This window comes from Trichogramma pretiosum, unplaced genomic scaffold, assembly GCF_000599845.2.
Source record: "Trichogramma pretiosum strain Unisexual culture from Peru unplaced genomic scaffold, Tpre_2.0 scaffold54, whole genome shotgun sequence".
NCBI classification, from domain to species: domain Eukaryota; kingdom Metazoa; phylum Arthropoda; class Insecta; order Hymenoptera; family Trichogrammatidae; genus Trichogramma; species Trichogramma pretiosum.
In genome coordinates this window covers 859,292-882,619 of record NW_019641628.1, presented here as the reverse complement: position 1 = coordinate 882,619, position 23,328 = coordinate 859,292, and the positions used below count along the sequence as shown (strand labels likewise).

The window sequence follows — 23,328 nt, the reverse complement described above, 5'->3', positions numbered from 1 at the left end:
ATAAACTTTCCGAGCGATGCATGTTCTCCTAATGCAGGAGTTGCGATTTGCGATTATTATGATCGTGGTTGTACCGTGGTCTTAATCGCGATTATCCCGAAATTATACTCTGGTTCAAATCGCGATTACGTCGAGATTATACCGTGGTTTAAATCGCGATTATATCGAAGCTATATCGTGGTTATCCCGGGTTTCTAATCGAGATTATAATGCGGCTATAATCGCAATTCTAATTATCGCGATTCTAATAATCGTGATTATAATGCGACCTATAATCGCGATTCTTATAATCGTGATTATGATGCGCCTTACAATCGCGATTCTAATAATCGCGATTATGACGCGGCTCATAATCGCGATTCTAATAATCGCGACTATGACGCGGCTCATAATCGCGATTCTAATAATCGCGATTTTAAAACCGTGATTATAATAATCGCGATTTTAAAACCGTGATTCTAATAATCGCGATTTCAATATCGTGATTTTAATAATCGTGATTAAAATATCGCGAATATTAGAATCGTGATAATACCACAATTCGAGAATCACTTGTAAAGTTCGTATCGTCTTGACAACGATGCGTTCCTTTATCACTCTCGTTCTGGCTTGATTCGTTACGTTAGAGTGTTCTATCTAGCTACTCCATTTGAATCGGTCACAACGGAGTATCTCGCATTGTGACTGGTCAGCGCTGTAAAACAGCCGAGAACCGTTGCGACAGCAGTACGTTAGAGNCACTGATGATGACACAATACCATGACTCGTAGGTTGGTTAGCATAAATTTCATGAAAACTCAGATTGATATTTCCACTCATTTCCATTTCTATACAGGGAATCATAAAACTCATGTCATCGTAGAAATTCCACCTGTCCTCAGGTTCAAAAGTAGCTGCAGACCCAGATGGTAAATTAATTTTGTATTTGGCATGTTCACTTTTAAAAGTTGTTGCCAATGTTCTCCATTTGTTCCTCGCTTGAAGCTCTGTAAAAATTATTATTCAATTAGAGTTTTATATAATAATATGGTTGATACATGATATATAAAGGTCATATCACAAAAGAGTTGCTAGTTCAAAAAATGAAATTTTCAGGATTTTCATCTTTCAATGTACTCTTCAAGAGTACATACTTTGTTTCAATTTCATTTTTTAAACTAGCAAATTTTTGTGATATAACCCATAAACATTTATAATCATAGCTTACTTCCAACGCCAACGGTTGTTGCAATTTTGCTCCAAATTGAAGACAACACCTTTTGTTTTTTGTGGTCTGGATGTTTTAAGTTCCATATTGTAGGATATTTTTCAACTTCCTCAATCAGTGCAACAACTTTAGGATCAGTCCAAGTGAAAGTCACTACAAAAATAATCATCCATTTATTGTTAATAAAATGTACTGACAATAATATTAAAAGTGTAATGAAATCCAAAAATCATGAGAAAATCAATCAAAATTAAGGAAAAAAAGAAAGTATAGTAGCAGCTAGCTCGAACTACTATAATCGTTTGACATGCAAAGTAACAAAACAATGTAAGAAGGAGGTTATGTCGAGTTATAACATACATTGCATTATGAATAATGTCACTTGCAATCATTGAGCAAAATAATATAATGAAAAGCACTTACTTTTTACAGCTTCTTGATCGAAAAATAGTTCGTCAATACTCGTACGATCCGATGTAGTCTAAAACGTTCCACTTTTAAAATTAAAGTAAGATGTAACGAAAAAATTCCGAGTCGACACTCATAAAATCAAACTTTGCCAGCGTCGTAGCTTCTGACCAGTAACTAATCGATTTAAACGGATAAACTCGAACGAACACTCGTATCGTCAACAAAACAAAAGATGAAAATTTCGATCGTTGAGAAGCAGCGTCGTATGCTCTAACGTACTGCTGAAGCGACGGTTCTCGGCTTTTTACAACGCTGACCAGTCACAATGCGAGAGACTCGGCTGTGGCCGATTCAAACGGTGCAGCTACAGAACAACACTCTGTAACGAATCAAGCGAGAAGGGGGAGAAGTAGGGATTCACGACGACAGACGACCGAAAGTTTTAAACGTTGCACAGCGATGACATATTCTCTCACGTACTGGTAAAGCGAGGGTTCTCGGCTCCGTCTCTAGTGTTGTGCGTCTGTATTTTGTACGTGTTACGAAAATTACTGATTTGAAAAATTGAAACAGGTAAATAACAAAAAAAGTATATTTAGAATACACAAAATTCCATCAGAATATTTTAAATTAAAAAAATTGGTAACTCATTTTGTTTCAGTTGAAATGGATGAAATTGAAAGAAAAATTACTGAACTGGATTTTTCGAGAGGCAATTTAACATTTTTAAAATTCATATACCCCACGTTGTGCAAATTAAAACTGGCTGATCGCTTACAATTCAGAATCGAAATCATGCAACTCTTGGTTAAGTATGTGAATGATTCTGAACCGCTGGAACAGATGAAGAATACTAAAGAAAATAAGTGAATTAAATTATTATGTTAACAAGACAAAAAGAGTTTTCGTGTATGATGTCTTCGCCTGTGTTAAATTGAAACATTTTAATGAATAAAGAAAATAAATAGTTTTTAAAATAAATTATCTTGCTTATATTTTTTTTCTGCTCGTTGATGATACTCAATATTTATACACATAAAAAATTCACATGTATATTATATTCTTTTTAATCTGGTCATTTGCTTTCTTTAATTATAGTTTTGTTTGTGAGTGCAATAAATCTTCTCATAATTACAGATTCTTATAACTTGATATAGCATGCTTGAAATTTTTAATTTGAATTTGCTTCAGACAACTCATTTCAAAATTTCAAAATTTTATGGTTGAATTTTAAGTTAATGAATTAGCAAAAGAGTTAGTTCTTCTTGTTTAATCGCGTATGCTCTAACGTAATAAATCGAACCAGAATGCGAGAGACAGAGATACACGACGCTGTATAGTAGAGATGAAAATTTCGATCGTTGACAAGCAGCGTCGTATGCTCTAACGTACTGCTGTCGCAACGGTTCTCGGCTGTTTTACAGCGCTGACCAGTCACAATGCGAGATACTCCGTTGTGACCGATTCAAATGGAGTAGCTAGATAGAACACTCTAACGTAACGAATCAAGCCAGAACGAGAGTGATAAAGGAACGCATCGTTGTCAAGACGATACGAACTTTACAAGTGATTCTCGAATTGTGGTATTATCACGATTCTAATATTCGCGATATTTTAATCACGATTATTAAAATCACGATATTGAAATCGCGATTATTAGAATCACGGTTTTAAAATCGCGATTATTATAATCACGGTTTTAAAATCGCGATTATTAGAATCGCGATTATGAGCCGCGTCATAGTCGCGATTATTAGAATCGCGATTATGAGCCGCGTCATAATCGCGATTATTAGAATCGCGATTGTAAGGCGCATCATAATCACGATTATAAGAATCGCGATTATAGGTCGCATTATAATCACGATTATTAGAATCGCGATAATTAGAATTGCGATTATAGCCGCATTATAATCTCGATTAGAAACCCGGGATAACCACGATATAGCTTCGATATAATCGCGATTTAAACCACGGTATAATCTCGACGTAATCGCGATTTGAACCAGAGTATAATTTCGGGATAATCGCGATTAAGACCACGGTACAACCACGATCATAATAATCGCAAATCGCAACTCCTGCATTAGGAGAACATGCATCGCTCGGAAAGTTTATGTGGATTGGACGAGTGCGGTCAATTTGATAATTTCGATTTGCGATCCGACAATTTGAAAAACCTGGGCATCTTCTAACTAAGCGAATAATCGCGCCACTGTGCAGGCACTCTTAAATAACTCTTTTTCTTACTTGATGACTCTCGATCATATTTCTTTTATACAGTCTGCTGGATCTCTGGAGGCGGCGATAGTTAGTGTTTTATCCTATTTTACGATTCTACGTGATTATTGTATAATTTTATGAAATAGCGACCATCAACTCGACAAAAATTCTTAACAGCAATCGTTACAACTCTTACTAATCAATCTTTTCGTGGATTATAACGTGTATGGAAAATGTTTAACTTACCAACTGTCCCTCTAGCGAGTAAGGTGTTAAACAATATGAACAAAGAGTCTGCATATTTTTGAATGAATAACACAATTTATGAATGTGGCTTGTTGGGGTTTTTTTGGAAAGTACTTAATTTTGGAAGGCAGAAAAATTTCTCGAAGAAATCGTCGCCAAGTTCGAATTTTAAACTTATTTAAATATTGCAAGAATAGTGTATAAACAGATAAGACAGTACCTAAATTGTAAACAATATGATCATAAACGATTTTGACATTGTCCCTTGAAAATCACGTTTGTAGTAAAAACAAATTAGTTTCAATGTTGTCTATCCCGACGAAACAAATTACAATATCGGAAGATAAATTTTATTCGTTCAATTTCCGTAACGAAAAAATCCATCGTTTATTTTAAGCCCCAAAATGGATAAAAGTGATGAGAAATCCGAGGAAATTATCTCAAATGATAATTCAAGTGAACTTGCTATTGTTATTGCAGACGAGAAAAAATACGTTGGTAATATTTGTCAGAAGGCATTTGCATTAGAATCTAGCTTAATAACACACAGAGACACAATTCACAAAGAACAAAAAGATTACTCGTGTGACAAGTGCAACAAGAAATTTGAATTTCGAAGTCATTTGAGCAGACATCAAATATCAGTTCACAAAGGCCGCGTAGATTTTGCATGCGACCAATGCGAAAAGAAATTTGTGAAAAAATCGAGTTTGCTCACGCACCAAAAATTAGTACACAAAAATCGCGATGATTTCGCGTGCAACAAATGCGAGAAAAAATTTGAAAATAAGTCAACTTTTCTCAAGCACAAAAAAATATTTCACGAAGTTTTCAAAGATTATTTATGCGAAAGGTGCGCAAAGAGATTTGGAAATAAACAGAGTTTGCTTGTACACATTAAGACAGCCCATAAGGGGCGCAAAGATTTCGCATGTAACAATATCGAGGAAAATTTTACAAAATCAAATTTTTTTAAGCACCAAAAAACAGTCCACGGAGGTCAAAAAGATTTTGCATGTGACAAATGCGAGAAAAAATTTGGAAGTAAATCAGATTTGTTCAGGCACCAAAGGATAGTTCATGAAGGTCAAAAACGTTACGCATGCGATAGATGTGAGAAAAAATTTGGGGAACGAGGCACTTTAATCAGACATCAAAAAGGAGTCCACGAGGGTCGCAAAGATTTTGCATGCGACAAGTGCGAAAAGAAATTTGGACTTAAATCAACTTTGCTTAAACACCAAAACACAGTCCATGATGGTCGAAAAGATTTCGCATGCGATAGATGTGAGAAAAAATTTGGGGAACGAGGCACTTTAATCAAACATCAAAAAACAGTCCACGAAAGTCGCAAAGATTTTGTATGCGACAAGTGCGAAAAGAAATTTGGACTTAAATCAACTTTGCTTATACACCAAAACACAGTCCATGATGGTCGGAAAGATTTCGCATGCGATAGATGTGAGAAAAAATTTGGGGAACGTGGTACTTTAATAAAACATCAAAAAAGAGTCCACGAGAGTCGCAAAGATTTCGCATGCGATAAGTGCGGACAAAAATTTGGATATAAATCGACATTGCTAGAACACCAAAAGACAATACACGAAGGTCGCAAGGATTACTCCTGTAACAAATGCGAGAAAAAATTTGGACGAATATCGAATTTGCTTGTCCATCAAAAGAAAGTCCATTAAGGTCGTAAGGATTATGTATGTAACAAGTGCGAGAAGAGATTTGGAAGTAAATGTTATGTACTTTTGCACACAAGAACAGTTCATGAAGGCCGCAAAGATTTCGTATGCGACAAGTGCCAGCAGACGTTTGGAGAAAAATCGAAATTGATCAGACACCAAAAGACAATCCATGAGGCTTGCAAAGATTTTGCATGTGACAAGTGCGAGAAGAAATTAGGACAAAAATCGCATTTGCATTTGCACCAAAAGACAATCCATGAAGGTCGCAAAGATTAAGCACAGCAAAGTTGCGAGAAGTAATGATGATGATTGTAAATATGCGTATATACTTATATACATATATTCTCCATAACTTCAATAAAACTTGTGCTAAAATGATTGTGTATTACCTGGACCTCGTGTGCAATGAAAACTATTATTACACCTTTTTACACTGACATTGTGAATTTTTTGGATTTCACGTACTGCTTATCGCTAATCTCCGTGACATTTCTGGGCTGCTTGATTGATGGAAATTGATAATAAATGTCCCATTGAAAAGTTTTGATAAATTCGTGGACAGACTTATTTCTGCTACGAGGGACGTGACTGGTAATAACAAACGTGTTCTATCTGAAAAACTGATTAATTTAATTTAAACCAAAAATTGTTTTCGAAATTTCTTTAAAATTCGTAAAAAATTTAGCATAGTTGTTTTCAAAATGAGCAAGCAGCAAATGAAAGTTCGCGCGGGGGCAGCACTTTTTCTAATCCGCCACTGGAGAGGAGCCCTTGAAAATCGACAAAATTTCAATCAAAATTTTTGTTGCGGAGTTTATGAATGAGCGTTAATTCTGTCCATTCCAACAGACAATAGTGAAACGTGTATAAACCAAATAATTATAAATATATCTTAATCCTCTTAAATAACTCTTTTTCTTACTTGATGACTCTCAATCATATCTCTGGAGGCGGGAAATTGTTAATGTTTTATCCTATTTTACGATTCTACGTGATTATTGTATAATTTTATGACATAGCGATCGAAAATCAAGTTCTTGACAGCAATCGTGACAACTCTTACTTATCAATCTTTTCATGGATTATAACGTGTATGGAAAATGTTTAAAATTACCAACTGTCCCTCTAGCGTGTAAGGTGTTAAACAATATGAACAAAGAGTCTGCATAGAGTCTGCATAAAGTCAGTTTGAAATTGCAGTTGAACTGTAGTGTCTATCGAGATGCCCTGTCCGAACTATGAAGCAGGCCAATCACGCGGTGGCGGCATATTTTAGAATGAATAACACAATTTATGAATGTGGCTTGTTGGGGTTTTTTTGAAAGTACTTAATTTTAGAAGGCAGAAAAAATTTCTCGAATGAATCGACGCCAAATTAGAATTTTAAATTTATTTAAATATTGCAAGTATAGTGTATAAACAGTTAAATCAGTACCAATTGTAAACAATATGATCATAAACGATTTCGACATTGTCCCTTGAAGATCATGTTTGTAGTAAAAACAAATTAGTTTGAATGTTGTCGATCCCGCAAAAACAAATTACAATATCAGAAGATAAATTTTATTCGTTCAATTTACGTAACGAAAAAATCCATCGTTTATTTTAAGCCCCAAAATGGATAAAAGTGATGAGAAATCAGAGGAAATTATCTCACATGATAATTCAAGTGAACTTGCCATTGTTATTGAAGACGAGAAAAAATACGTTGGTAATATTTGTCCGGAAGCATTTGCATTAGAATCCAGCTTGATAGCACACCGAGACATAATTCACAAAGAACAAAAAGATTACTCGTGTGACAAGGGCGAGAAGAAATTTGAATTTCGAAGTCATTTGAGAAGACATCTAATATCAGAACACAGAAGCCGCAAAGACTTTCCATGCGACAGATGTGAGAAGAAATTTGTGAAAAAATCGAGTTTGTTTACGCACCAAAAATTAGTACACAAAAATCGCGATGATTTCGCGTGCAACAAATGCGAAAAAAAATTTGAAAATAAGTCAACTTTTCTCAAGCACAAAAAAATATTCCACGAAGTTTTTAAAGATTACTTGTGTGAAAGGTGCGCCAAGAGATTCGGAAATAAACGAAGTCTGCTCATGCACATAAAAACAGTACACAACAAGCGAGAGAAAAAAATTGGACAAAAGTTAAAATTGATGGAACGCCCAAATACAGTCCACGAGGGTCGCAAAGATTTTCCATGCGAAAAGTACGAGGAGATGTTTGGAAAAAAAGATTACCTATGTAACTATTGCGGGAAGAAATTTGGAAATGAATCAAGTTGGCACTTGCATATGACAACACTCCATGAGGGTCGAAAATATTTAGCATGCGACGGGGGCCAGAAGAAATTTGAGAATCAAAGCAATTTGAAAACGCATGAAAAAACAGTTCACGAAAGTCGCAAAGATTATTCATGCGACGAATGCGAGAAGAAATTTAGCTATAAATCGACCTTGTTGGAGCACAAAATGGCAGTACACGAAAGTCGAAAAGATTACGTATGCGACAAATGCGGAAAAAAATTTGGCCGTAAATCGAGCTTGTTTGTGCACAAAATGATATTACATGAAGGTCGTAAAAATTTTGCATGCGACAATTGCGAGAAGGTATTTGGACAAAAAATGCATTTGATCAGACACCAACAAACAGTCCACGAAGGTCGCAAAGATTTTGCATGTGACAGATGCGAAAAGAAATTTGGACGAAAAGATCATTTCATTTTTCACCAGAAGACGATACACGATGGTAACAAAGATCACACATGCGGCAAATGTGAGAATAAATTCAGGGATCAAAGCAGTTTGAATCAGCATGAAATATCAGTCCACGAAGGGCGGAAAGATTACGCATGCGACAACTGTGAGAAGAAATTTACACTAAAATCAAATTTGCGAAGCCATGTAAAGACAGTCCACGAAGGGCGGAAAGATTACGCATGCGACAGCTGTGAGAAGAAATTTACACTAAAATCAAATTTGCTAAGCCATGTAAAGACAGTACACGAAAGGCGCAAAGATTACGCATGTGAAAAGTGCGATAAAAAATTTAGATTCAAATCAGATTTGTTGAGGCACCAAAGGACAGTGCACGAAGGTTGCAAAGATTTCGCATGTGACAAATGCGAGCGGAAATTCGCACAAAAAAAGAGTTTGCTCTACCACCAAAAAGCAGTACACAAAGGTCGCAAAGATTTTGGTATTGACAAATGCGAAAAGAAATGATGATTGACAATTGTAAATATTTATAAAAGCTTGAACACACGTTTCCGAAAATTCTAATAAAAATTGTGCCGAAATAAGTGTGTATTATTTGATCCTCTGGTATCATTACATCTTTGCCCAGTGACGTTTTGGCGTTATCCAACTTCGCTTACTACTTATGCAAGTCTTGGTGCATTTTTGGGCGACATCGTTCATGCAGCTCTTCAAGCAACGATCAGCTGAGGGTTATCTTACGTCATGTTCGAAAAAATGAATGGGGCGAGCATTTAGTCGGCTAGAGGATTCTTGATTCATCTCACGTAATAATATCGCGTCTCTGTATTTATCAAACATGCATTACTGAAAGATTTTGATCAATTTGCTGACTGACCAATTGTTTTGTGAGAAGATAGATCGGTAAAACAATATGTTCTATAAAAAAAACTAATTAAATTTCTCAAAAATTAGTAAAAACTTTCATTATTGTTTTCGAATTACGTGGGCGCGACACTTTTTTTAATTCGCCTCTGTCGAGACGATGATCAAGTGTATGAAAAGTAGGCCGAGTAACGTTTAATTTTTTTCAAACGATATGAAGGTTTAGAGGCAAAAAAGCATTTTTGTAAGACAACACTCGAATAAAAATGGCGAAAAATTTTAAGCTCATTTTTTTTTAATACACAAGAGAGATCAATTTGAGGGCAATCACTTAAATTCATCGAGCGCTTATCAATAAAAAAAATCGTAACTCAATTTTTTTTTTTAAATTCATTTATTTATTTCAACATATATGTAAAAAGTCATCAACAACCCAATCAATAGACCATAAAATACTGCCATTCTGTTGGAAACCCTCCACTTTGAGCCTCGGCCTTCAGCCGCCATGCAAACATTGTACAAATCCTCGTTCGCCAGCTTGTCCATGACGACGTCGCAGCAGACGACCGGTAGCCGATAGTTGGTCGTCTCCATCAATGGATCCAACGCCCAGCGTCGGAAAAATCCCCTCGACATTATCTCGCACAGACGCACGGCGCAAGCCTCTCTGTACTTCCAGTGGAGCTTGCACAAGTCGCCCGAGCGAGCGAACTCGCGGTAGTCCGCATAAGCGATCAACTTTTTCGCCTTCTCCGGTCTCAGCCGGATCAAGTCGTAGAGCGACAGGCTCGGATTCATCGCTATCTCCTTCGCTCTGCGCACGAACTCCTCGTCACGGTACCAATTGCGATCGACGTAACGAGTGCGTCGATCCGAGTCCGCCGATTCCTCGATCAATCCGTACTCGGCGAAGAATTTCATGATCGTCGTGGCGTCGCCACGCTCCAGCTCGTATCCTCTTCGCTCCAGGCAGTCGACGACGGCCAGGCAGTCGGACGCCAGTCTCAGCTTGAAGTCCAGCGAGCTCTCGTGGCGCACCGGTCTCACTTTTCTCGCGAAATAATCCTCGGCCGGGAAGACGAAGCGATAGAGATCGGCGCCGTGATCCAGCAGCAGCTCGACCGCGCGGGGCTTGAGATTCGCCACGGCCCACTGGAGCGGCGTGCGACCCCAGCGATTACGCGCGTCGACCCGCACCGCCTGGCGCAGCTCGTCGTTGATCTCGAAGAACAGCCCCAGCAACTCGTCGACCTCCCTCGTGAGGCAGAACTGCAGCGGAGTGTAGCCCTCGGAGTCGGCTTGATTCGGATCCGCCCCGGCCCTCAGCAGCGCAACGAACAAGCTCGTGCTGCAGCCGCGCGACAGAGCCAAGTGTAGCGGAGTACTGCCCGACTCGTCACGGAGATGCAGCTGCAGCGGCCGACCTACTTCCTGGCAGACCTTGAAAAATAGCTCCGCCAAGTCCGCGTTCGTTCTCTCGCAAGCCATATGCATGGGAGTCGATCCGCGATGGGCCAAGTTCGGGTCGGCTCCGTGCCTCAGCAGCGATTCCACGGCCTTCTTTTTGCCCGATTGCAGAGCCATGATCAACGGCGTGTCACCCGATCCGTGGATCCGGGCGTCGACCAACACCGACCGCTTGACCGCTTGAAAGAACCTCTCTACCGAGTCGTCGTCGTCGCGACGGCACTCGCTGACGATATAGTGCAGAGGTGTCCAGCCGTTGACGCGCAAATTCGGATCGGCCCCCCTCCTCAGCAGCACCACGGCCACTCGAATTTGTCGGTAGTTCAGAGCCCAGCGGAGCGCGCGATCGATCGGGTTCGATCTCCTCCATTCCTCGTTGGGACAGTGTCCCAAGTCGAGAAATTTCTCGACCACGTCGTCGAGGCCGTAGCTGCAGGCCACCAGAAAGTGAGTGTTTCCGCTCGCGCGGTCCACGTAGTTCGTCGCGTCGTATATCTCGAAGAGATCGCGCACCACGGCGGTGTCCCGCAATCGAGGATGCCACCGGCTGAGCGCCCGATGTATCGCCGTGGTGCGCCACAACAGCGGCCTGCCGTTCACGTCCAGGTCGGGCTCGTCCTTGTAGCCGCTGCAAGCCACGAAGCCGACGATCAAGGCTCCCACATCCTTTCGACCGTGGTGAACGCAATTTATCGCGTCGCGGAGAAAACGGTCGATTTGGTCCTTGCGAAAGATCTCGCGGAGATTCGGCAGCTGGCCCTGCCAATCGCAGATCAAGAGGTAGAGTTTTTGTAGAAGACAATATCGGTCCTCTATCGAAACGATCTCTTGGCGCGATAAGCTCTGTAAACGTTCTATTTCCGTGAGGTTGGAATCGTCGTCCGCGTGCAACGAAACCAAGGCGAGGGTTTCGGCGCTTCCACCCGACCAATACAGACTTTCCAGTTCGGATTCGTCGTCGTCGTACTCGGATGACATTTTGGCGCACTGACACACACACGCAACGCGCGATCGCTTGTAATTTATGTTTTTTCGTTGCTTTCTTTTCCTTTTGACGAAAATCACTCGCTACGAAATCGATACGATCTAGACACCTCCATGTGTTTACGCTGCGGCGTCGTAACGCGTACTGATCCATAAAATACGATCTAACACGATGTAAAGAGTGAAGAGCACGCAGGTGAAACCATGAGAGATAAGAGATAAGCTTTGAGAGTTACAACAGGGAAAAACCCATGTAGAAAAAATTTCTAATTCTGTAGGTGTGACATCTTGGGCTTACGAAAAAATTTACTATAAAATGTATCGAAATTGATTCGAAATAGAGTCATCTACCCAATTAATGAAAGGTTTCAAAAAAATTTGCTTCAATTTAGCTCAAATCAACGTTTTTAATCAATTAAAGGTTATTATTCAGATGGATTATAATAGTAAATGTCTTTCTCTACTGAATAGAATTTTTGCAGAATTTTTACTTTCAACTTTCATTAATAAAATAACATATAAGGGAAACGATGTACCAGTGAGTGAAATATGTTTACCAGTAAATGAAACCATTATAATTAATGATAATATATTCAGAAAGTTGTTAAAAAGTATTGAAATATTTAGTATTAATGCTCAATTATATTATAAAATTTCACTACCGATGAATTAGTTCAGTATAGTTAAATTATATTAATTTATAAATAAAGTTTCATTCACTGGTGCGTTTTCAATCACTGGAGAGGTGACTCTATATAACCGTGAGAAATAAAAGAAAAATTACAATGGCAATAAATTTTGTCAAAAGTCAAAGGTGCAATTTTTATTAAAAACCATAGTAATTTTTCCTATACAAGTTGGGCCTTTCGTAAGTCTAACATACGCGGCAATAATAACAATAGCGCACGGCTATAGACATATGTAAGCGTTGCTCCTACTTCGCTGGATTTATGCTTTCTTATGTAGTTATCGAAATTGAACGACTCCGACAGTACAACGTGTCGTATGACTAGATCAACCAACGCGCGAGTTTACGCGGAGTAGTTGCGAGAGAGATAGAGATAAGCGCGATGCTACGAAGATGTTGCAACATAGGTCGCTTCTCGCGTGCACATATAACTTGTATACGACTGTTCAAAATACAAATCTACATTATTTTTATTAGCTTATTGGTATTTAATTTAATTTTATAAGTTTTCGGACCCAAAAAAAATCGGAAAGAGGTGGCGCGACATTTATGAATACTTAAAGAACATTAAACAATGTTCTTTGGTTTTTTTTTCGAGAATTTGGCTTTTAAGTTTAATGAATACGAAAACCGTCGATTATGCCGTTTTCAATTTTTGAGGTCTTTTGGCAGCAGTTTTTTCTACTTTTACGATACTCTCGAATTTTTTGATGTCTATTCGACTTGATCACTCGACGAATCAAACTCGATTCAATTTTGAGCTCTCTTGCACTTTTTTGTTCAAGTCAGACTATTCGAATTTTTGAAATACTTGCAGTAAGCATGAATTTTGAAAAAATGTCGAATTCTTGACACGTCAAGATGCTCGAGAAATTTCAATTCGTGTCTCGTCTCGATCGTATGCTCGCGGAACCTTAATATCATGAACTAAATTCTGCAGCAAAACGTCGGTGCTAAGCTTATATCGCCAGAAGGGCAGGTTGAGACGATTATCGAGTTTATGAAAAAATAGGCCAAGTCAGGTATATTATATTCGACAAAAATCAATCGGTTTGATACCAAATAATTATACCACACACGCGTATAGGACTCGATATTTACTCGCGCGCGCCCGAACCGCAGTTGCCTGCCACGCGCGCGCACTTGAAATTGAAAAGCGAGAAGCAAAGAGAGAAATAAAAGAAAGCGAAAAAATCAATTACTCTCGGAAGCAGTGTATAAGTAGCGGCCGCGCACACGTGGCTTTACAAGCAGCATCAGCAGCATCAGCAGCAGTATAAGTCGGCACACTGCGGGGCAGGTTTAATCAGCTAATTGCTCACGACTCCGCGAGCTTTTATCGTATATTTGTACGCGTTTATTGCCAGAATAGTAATGAGACGTCAAGAGCGGGGTTGAGCCGCTCCCTCGGAGCTGCAGCAACGAGACCCGCGCGAACTAGGTCACAATCCAAAAAACGAAAAGTTTTATCATATAAGATAAAAAAAGAAAAAAGAAACACTAGACGCCCGCGCGGCCCCCCGAGGTATTAAGAGATGAAAAATTTCAGCCTGCAAATCAAATAAACTCCGTCCTTTTTTTTCTCTGTACCCGCAGCTTTTCAGCTCGTCGCTCGACGTATATAACTAACTATACAGCTGTACATACAACTCAACTCGAGTTCGCAATACCGTTACTCATCGTTTCAAGCTCTCTCTCTCTCTCTCTCAGTCGATGCCCAAAGGAGCTCTGCGTGCGTCGGTACTCTACGACCGTCGCGATCGTCGCGTGCACGACCCTTGGATTTAAAAGCAATACAATATCGCGCGCGAGAGCTGCGTTGGCCTCGAGACCGAGAGGAGGGTGTAGTATACTTTGGACCCCCATAAATTAAATTTGCGAAACTTTATCGGCAGCGGCACTGCAGTCGTTTATTTTGCGAAAGTCGATAATTGAAACGCTTTTGAAGCTGCTTTTCTTATACTCTGCTTAATTTTTAAAGGCATGCTCGATGTAAATTGATATTATAATTAAACGCGTTCGATTGAGCTCTCGAAATAGTTTCATCTCCGTGTATTGACTATATACCCTTCTCCATTCGAGTTTCAAGAGTATTAACGTCGATCATACTGTATTTACGAGCCACTCGCGGACGAGCTACCACTATACAATCTTGACCTTACCCTCGTGCATTTAGTTAGTATACGGAGTGCTGCGCGCACGGGGCACAACTTCAACTTCCGAAGGGCGATATATAGTAAGTACGCGACGAGGTATTTTCGGGGCTTTAAATAGCAAATCAGGTCCTGGCCTAGATAACCGTGCTCAGCAGCAGTTCGTCTTTTCTCGCTTTCTCTCTCTCTCTCTCTCTCTCTCTCTGTCTGCCGATTGCTAAATCATGGCTTTGCTGCTACGTATAAGCGTGTTCTCTGATCGTCTTACGTGTACGAATTCTCTCCGCAAGCTCCCTCGAGAGGACCTCGTCCTGCAGACTTTCCGGAATCGCCTTTCGTCGACTGCCACACGTGTATGATGTATAGGGTAACCGAGTCATCTTGATCGATCGCTTTTTTAAAAAATGTTACAATGAAAAATTAGAAATATATTTGTATGGGATTTATTCAATTCTTTAGCAGACGGAGCATTTCATTTTTCATGACTAATTATCGTGTGAGAATTAGAATAAAGAATAATTATTGCACATTCAAAAGTAGACCTGATTGACTGGTTGAAAGCAATTAATCATTACTGCGAATCGAACCAATGTTGCACTCCCTATATCGTTCAGATTCACTCGGTGGTCATTTTCCGTAGAAAAAAATATTTGGTTGACGCAAAAAGGCCTAAAAGTTTGAGTATCAGAAGAATTGTCCGCTTTAATTGTGTTTAACGTTTTTATATAATTGACTATGAGGAATAGTAACACGATTATTATTCAAAATTAATGTCGAGATTCTGTGATTTAAACGATTATATACGTGAAATATAAATAAAAATGAGTATATATTACGATAAACAAAAAAACAAGAAAAAATAAAAATAATCGGATGTTTTTGTTTTTTTCGTTTTTTTATTCTCGGGGTTGATATTATTTTTTGGAATATTTACAGAATAATAAGATTAAATACAATCGTAGGAGGAAGCTCTTTGCTAACGAATTTTTAATTTTAGCGACAACCATTATAAATACCGGTAAAAGTTTATTTCAGCTCACTGAAAAAGGGTGTTGGGTGGTCCCAAAAATATTAATGAGATTTTATTGGGAATTGGTCGATAACACGTACAAATTAGTATCAGTATATCTTACCTACGTTGTTGGTCGGAGTCGTTAGATTATTGCGAAAGTTACATTTTTTGTGTATACTGGAATCAATAATCGACTTGCATAATAACAGGTAGTAAGTGCGTGGGAAATATTGTTTAGATAGAAATTGGGGTAGAGGGTTTTTTACAATCACGACAAAATTAATGACAGTTTCGATCACTTTATTGTAATTGTCACACATTTGGAAGATATTTATGTGAAGTTTTCTGAAATTAAATAGTGTACTTTGTGTGATTACCGAAGCATTGATTGAGTCCAACTGTAACCAATTAAATCTCACTATCTCAAGGATTGCTGTGATCATGAACTCCATTTACATATTTCTTGAGGTCACTCTTGCATCCAAATGATTTTTGATAAATCTCACACTCGATCAGGATCTGCTACGATTATGTACTATATTTATGTGAGTTTTAACGTAATGTTTTCTTCCAAACGATTTGTGACAAATTTCACATTCAAACGGTCTTTTCCGATCATGTACTTCATTTATGTGAATTTTGAGGGTACCTTTTTGTCCAAATGATCTTTGACAAATATCACATTCAAACGGTCTTTTCCGATCATGTACAGTATTTATGTGAGATTTAAGGTGACTATTTTGTCCAAACGATATATAACAAATTTCACACTCAAAGGATTTGTTACGATTATGTACTGTATTCATGTGACCTTTAAATGTATGCTGGTATGCAAATGATTTGTGACAAACTTCACACTCGAAAGGTTTGCTACGATAATGTACTGCATTGACGTGCCTTTTGAGTTTACTCTGGTACCCAAATGATATGTGACAGATCTCACACTCAAAAGGTTTGTTATGATTATGTACTATGTTAATGTGTTTAGTCAGATGACCTTTCTTTCCAAATGATTTCTGACAAATATCGCACGAGAAGGGTTTACTATGATAATGTACCGTCATTTTGTGATCTTCAAAGTGTCCCTTTCTTCCAAATGATTTGTGGCAAATCTCACATTCAAAGGGTTTGATTCGATTGTGTACTGAACGTATGTGACGATTGAGTTGACCTTTTAGTCCAAATAATTTGTGACAAATGTTACACTCAAAGAGTTTGATACGATCATGCACTGTACCTGTGTGAATTTTAAGACTTTGTTTTCGTCCGAACGATTTGTGACAAATCTCACATTCAAAAGGTTTGCTCCGACCATGTACTGCATTTAAGTGACTTTTGAGGTTACCCTTTAGTCCGAATGATTTGTGACAAATCTCACATTCAAAGGGTTTGCTCCGATCATGTACTGCATTTAAGTGACTTTTGAGGTTACCCTTTAGTCCAAATGATTTGTGACAAATCTCACATTCGAAGGATTTTTTGCGATCATGTACTGAATTGATGTGTTTTTTGAGATTACTCTGGTACCCAAATGGCTTATGACAAATTTCACAGTCGAAGGGTTTGTTTCGGCTATGTACTACATTTATATCAAAATTGAGGTTACCTTTTTGTCTAAATGATGCATGACAAATATTAGATTCATATTGTTTAATGCTGTTGTGTGTTGTATTTACTTGTCCTAGTAGACTCACATCTTCTTCATATGTTTTTTTGTTTATTTTACACTCATAAGATAATTTAGTTTGAGATATTTTTCTTAATTTATTCACATCCTTATATCTTCTAATTTTCAATCGGGAATCTACTTTAAATTGACAATTATTATCATAATCGAATCCTTTTTTTATGATAATTATTACATCTTTATTACATAAATAATTAGCCTGAAATTGGTGTTCTATTTTCACATTTGATAGATCACTTTGATTCTCAGTTTTGCAAATGTTTGTCGGTAAAGACTTCAGTTCCGGTTTAACATTTTTGCACTCTAAATCAATGAATATTTTTTTATCTAACTTTTCCTGTAACTCCATTGCTTCATTCGTGTGATTTGCCTAAAATTAAGATTGTGTTATAGTCTTTGAAGACTAAAAACGAGAACATCATTATTATTATTAAACTTACCGGTATTTTATAAAATGTGCAAGTATCAAAGTTTTTGGCATTGCAAGAGTCTTCAGAATTAAAAATATTATCATTATCTAGACAAGTATCTTTCGGCTCTTCCTTTACTCTAGAAGAATAATCAAATTTTATGAAACGATCGATTTAATAAATATCATGACATGCACAAAAAAATGTATACCTAACGCTGTCCTTTTGGCTTTCCATTTCTCGCTTGATTATATGTATTCGCTGTGAATTTTCACGATATGCACTGAGAAAATATTTGAGGTTAAACGTTTCGGGTAGCTAACACCGTAGCTCGACTTTAAGTAGAGACCTACACTCTTTTACTGATAGTATTTGTAAACACTTGCTCACTTAGGAGAACTTAGCTCTTCGCTAGCGACTGAACGCACAATTGGTATTTTGCGTACACAGCGAGGCGATCTCACGATTGTGATAACTTCTTGGGAATATTTTCCCCTTCCACCGTCATGTTTCTGTACACAGTAGTGGACTGCGTTACATGTAGAGACACTCGGCATGCCATTGAAACTACACAAAAATTGTAATAAAAATTTCATTTATTCAGGCGAACAATTAGCTGACATTTTTAAGAATTATGTGGAGAAACATTATTTATTGGAGTGCAAAAAAGCAATAAAGTATCGATGACAGTTGCATTAATAATCTAAAAAAACATATGATTTAGATAAGTTATATTTATTGCTACTATTGAAAGAAAGCGAAAATCAAATTTTAATAAGTTTCGATGTATTTTGATATTACGATGACCATTTAAAATTATTTTTTTTATCTCTCTCGAAGCAATTTTCGTCTTCAATTGTATAAACCGAACGCCTCGAAGCTGCAAGTTTTTAATCAATTTTTTTCGCGACGCTCTGTTGACAGAAAAATTTATTCGCTCCGTTCAAACAGGTCGATAGAGTCGTCGATGGTAGTAATACGAATATTTCACAATGCGCAATAAATTCAATCGCGGAGGCGATCGCTGGAATATCAAGTACTCGAAAGAAAGCCTCATTTTAGCTCTCACGGTAAAAACCATAAATTTCGGGAAAAATTACGAACCCGTTCGATGAAAAATTTTCGCGATAAAAAAAAAACGTATTGAAACACGTGTGAGCGCGAGAACGGATCGCTTCGTCGAAGAATATCGAAGTTTTAGAGGTGGGGGTCGAGTCCTCCAATGTCACTTTTTCCTCGCTTTAATCTTTAATTTATATAGCCTCTTAATAAAGCCACGTGGCGGGGGTAGTGGCTAAATGAGCGAAAAAGGCTCGAGCACGTACAATTGATTTATCGCTGAGGCCGCGGAAGTATTTAAAAATCAGTTATTTATACGAGTGTAATATATATGTAACTCATCTCTCTCGCTCTATCTCGGCCTCATTTAATTTTCTAGTCTCGCGATCGCGAAGAATGCCGCCTGACAATAGTAATTACTTTTCTAACGACTGCGGGTGCGGTGCTTGGCTGAATAGACAGAGGAGGAGTTGAGGCGCGACGATTTACGCATATTCTGCTATATAGCTGCCGCATCACCCACACTTTCTACGCGCGACGCGTTATAAGCTCTCCTGGCAGCAGACCTTGCATTAATTATACGAAAAAACGAGCTAATTACTCGAGAGCCCCTTCGATTTATGCGCATACGTCTCTATATACTTTTTTCGATGCTTGATTTATTTTGCAACGGACGCGGACGCAGGAAGATCGCGAGGCACGTGGGCCACCCCGCAGCTCGCGACCCACATTGCGAATATTCACCACACAGCGGTAAATAAAGAAGAAATCAATCGCGCGCCCGCCGCCCGCGCGACCTGTCAATCGTTGTATATAATATTTTTCGATATCTCGCTGTACGCGAAATGATTTAAGCGAGGCGAAAAACGGAGGACGTCCTCGCGGTGTCTGTCGGTCGAATATTTTTCACCGCATTGTCATACGCACACGTGCAAAAACGTCCTACGCTCGTCGTGCGCGCGACATCGAAAATGCAACGCCTCGCGGCGGCGGCGGCAGCGGTGGTTATTTACGCAGGTCTGTCTCTCTCTAGCTCTCCGTGATTTCGCATGCATTATACAGATTCGTTCAAGAGTATCGAGTGTTTTTTGCGTGTACTCACCGCGATGTCTGTGCGACAAATGCAAATTCTGCTGATTCGTTTAATATAATATAGAAAGAGAGAGAATATTTACATTATTAGTTTATTGCGCGCGTATACACGCAAGCGAATTCGAAGAGGCTGCGTAGAGAGAGAGAGCCGCTGACAACGCGACGCGTCGAAGGACGTTCGATTGTTGAAAGCGTAATATCGGACAAAAGCTCGACACCCACGCGCGTTTACAGATACATCTATATAGGTAGTACGTATGCACTCGGAATAATTTTGTCAACTCTATCTCTTGCTTTCTCTCTCTCTCTCTCTCACTCGAGAAATTTCACGCTTAATTCGCGCATAGCTCCGTGTGTGCGCATCATCATCGTGGATCAAGCCGAAACTAATTGCATGAAAATAACGAGTCGTTACTACGTATGTAGGACGTACGTGGACGTAAAACAGAAGCGTACATACGCGACGCATTAAAACGAGTGTGCAGCTGAAAATACACAACCCGGCGCGCGCGTCACAGAAGTGTATACGCGTATACACGACACGTGTTTACACAAAGGATATAAGAGCCTTTCAGTTTGAGCTAAAAAAAATAATAGAAAAAAAAGGAAATAAAAAGTTGGATAATATTTGATACACATAAGTTTCCACGCAGTGAAAAAGATTCTTTAAAAGCTGTTTGTCCGACGACGACGTATCAAACGCTTACTGCGGGAAGTTATGTGTACACAGTACACACGTAATGCGTGTCTTGCCCCGCGTTATAAACCCATCGCAGCTCGTGCACAAAAAAAAAAAAATCACGCGGGCACCACCGCGCACAAACAAGTTGAACCACGTCAAAGTTTATATAATGTACAGTGTATGAAAGAATTCGATAAAGTTGGGCTGTGTGTACATGGCATACGCGCGTGTGTGTGTGCGGAAATTCAAAGTTCAGAGTTGAACAAGCGGTCGTGAGCGTACTTGATATATATAATACATAATATACGTGCGTCAAAGTTGAAAGAAAAAACTTGTCGGGCTTTTGTACGGGCGAGAGTTGGATGCCAAGCAACGAAATTTTCCACAACTGTTGTTGAGATTGTTGAAAAGAAAAACCTCTTGTTTTACTTGGTCGTTGCAGCCATTGATTTTTTCTTTGCGTGCCACAACACACTTATTAGCAGGTTTTATTTAAACGTTATCGAAGACAAAACTTCATCAGTCGTCGCATTGGGCTATATAATACAAGGCGTTTAAATTCGAGGAAAACAGAAGAGCGCAATAGTCGTGGATCAGCTAGGCCGCTGTTGCGATTGGCTGGAATTTCTTCAGCATATTGAGTCTGATCGTTCGCTTATCCGGTAGTCACTTGGTCGTACTTGCTCGACCACACTGTAGTGTATGCCGGCATGCCCTGTTTCTTTGTTGTCAGTACACGTTACGACGCCGCAGCGCAAACAGTGAAAGATCGCATCGGCTGCAGTATGTGATTCTTGCGAGAATTTGTGAATATATTGAAGTGAACGATGGATGAACAAAAGCAATTTTGTTTAAAAATGTTGAAAAATCTGCGAGAAGAGGTTAATTGGGAGATCGAAGAGGAGCGACGTGGGTTTTTCCGAAAATTTCATGTTTTAGTCAAAAATTGGTTCGGAGAACTTCCTAACCTCCGGGACTTTTTTAGTCCCGAAGAAATTGAATCGATCATCGTGGAGAGTATGAGGAACAAAGACGATCCCGACCGCATCGACGACGATTTTTCATTCATCAAGTTTGTAATCGACACAGGCTACAAGGACGAGCCCAAATTGGATAAAGATGGCAAGCCCCTGGTGAATCGTAAGACACCACTGCATCACGCGGTTACAAATTACTGTTATGTCATCCCTGGCCTTTTCAACATATACGACAGATTTGACGTGAATTACGCGGACGAATCTGGATACACCCATTTTCATGCGGCCTGCATGCTACCACATTGTGTGGAGGTCGTCGAGCGATTTCTCGAGCTCGGACAAGATCCCAATTGCCTCACCTCAGAAACAGGTGATTCGCCGCTACTCATAGCTGCGGACAGTGAAAACGAGAGGGTAGTCGAACTGCTGCTGGAAAATGGCGCCGACCCCAATTTAGCCGCCAAGGACGGCATAACTCCCCTGCACTGTATTTCTTTCAGTTATAACGAGCAGATGGTGATGAAATTCTTCAAAATCAACAATGACAAACATCAGCCGTTGTTGATAAACGCCCAGAACTACTTGGGTTCCACGCCACTTCACTGTGCTACAGAATGCGGCTTCTACGAGACTGTCAAATTGCTGCTAAGAAAAGGAGCCAATCCAAATTTGGTCAACGAAAAGGGTTGGACACCTCTGCACTTTATTTGCCGTAGAGACGACGATAGTGAATACTTTGCGAAGATATTTTTCGAGATCAACGACGAAAAACACCAGATGGTGGAGGTCAATGCCCCAGACAAGTTGGGCCGGACACCGCTGCAATTAGCTGTGACGAATCTTCAACCACTTACTGCGGAAATTCTCTTGAGTCGTGGTGCTGACATGTCTTGCATCGTTTTTCCCACTGAGATTCAATTTCCCGAGGGATTCGATCTTGAATTCAAGGATAATTGGCTGAATATCAAATTTAGACTAGTGTCTGGCGCCTTGGCCGTCGTTGAGTGCCTAGAAAAAAGAGGATACCAATTGTACCGAAGCAACGCCATGAACATCATGAAATTGTTCGCTGAAAACGGATTTTTCGAGATGCCAGCGAATATTCAAAAACGTTGGTATGATGACGAGCAATTCGCGGAAAAAGCGAAAAACAACATGTTAAATAAAAATCTGTCACTATACGACGTGGTTCAGTTGAAACCTGAAGAAGTGGAAAAACGACTCACGTGTTCGGATTACTTCGCGTTCGCTTGCTACGATGATTTCACAGATTTACCTGAAGGGACCAAAGAGGCTTGTGCTGTACATCTGAGCGAGATAATGGCAAGAAGATTTTTCCGTGAATGGGCCCTGGAATCTTTGTTGAAGCTAACACGTTATAAGCTGCCTATTCTATGCTGTGAAGTGATTATTAATAAGTTGATGAACAAAGATTTGTATTCTGTTTGCTTTGCTCATACATCCATCAATTTGTGAAGTCGTGTTTAATTTTTGTAACTGCAGAAACTTCTGAGGATAAAGAAATATAGAAAAATAGATCGATCTCTGAAGAAAATGATTGTTCAAAAAACTTGAGCATTTATGTATATGTTAGTGTAGGAAATTTAATAACTTTGTTTTGTTGGCAATGTACCATAACAGCTCTCTGAAGTCTCTTTGTTAAACAATTATTATTACTGTCAAAATAAATAAATTAAACAATAATACATTTTTATTAACTTGTTTGCATTTTTTTGTAATTCAATTTT

At 39.0% G+C, this 23,328-nt stretch overlaps 4 protein-coding genes across 4 annotated transcripts; 2 read left to right on the top strand and 2 right to left on the bottom strand.

Moving 5' to 3' along the window:
• Window positions 1-636: 636 nt before the first annotated feature.
• On the bottom strand, window positions 637-2,191 carry LOC106655138. The gene is made up of 3 exons (XM_023459089.1): window positions 1,631-2,191; window positions 1,208-1,360; window positions 637-986 (listed from the first exon to the last, which is right to left on the bottom strand). Coding segments are annotated over exons 1-3 (504 nt in total). The 5' UTR covers window positions 1,632-2,191.
• Window positions 2,192-7,398: 5,207 nt separating this feature from the next.
• Window positions 7,399-9,234, top strand: LOC106654268 (zinc finger protein 845-like). The gene is made up of 2 exons (XM_014374062.1): window positions 7,399-7,675; window positions 9,134-9,234. The coding sequence occupies exons 1-2, from the start codon at window positions 7,399-7,401 to the stop codon at window positions 9,232-9,234; spliced, it is 378 nt and encodes a 125-aa protein (XP_014229548.1).
• Window positions 9,235-15,956: 6,722 nt separating this feature from the next.
• LOC106654267 (zinc finger protein OZF-like) lies at window positions 15,957-18,168 on the bottom strand. The gene is made up of 3 exons (XM_023459061.1): window positions 17,982-18,168; window positions 17,801-17,909; window positions 15,957-17,730 (listed from the first exon to the last, which is right to left on the bottom strand). Exons 1-3 carry the CDS (start codon window positions 18,005-18,007, stop codon window positions 16,186-16,188), a joined length of 1,680 nt encoding a protein of 559 aa, XP_023314829.1. The 5' UTR covers window positions 18,008-18,168; the 3' UTR covers window positions 15,957-16,185.
• Window positions 18,169-21,430: 3,262 nt separating this feature from the next.
• LOC111693686 (ankyrin-3-like) lies at window positions 21,431-23,056 on the top strand. The gene has a single exon (XM_023459088.1). It carries the CDS (start codon window positions 21,431-21,433, stop codon window positions 23,054-23,056), a length of 1,626 nt encoding a protein of 541 aa, XP_023314856.1.
• The last annotated feature ends 272 nt before the right edge of the window (window positions 23,057-23,328 follow it).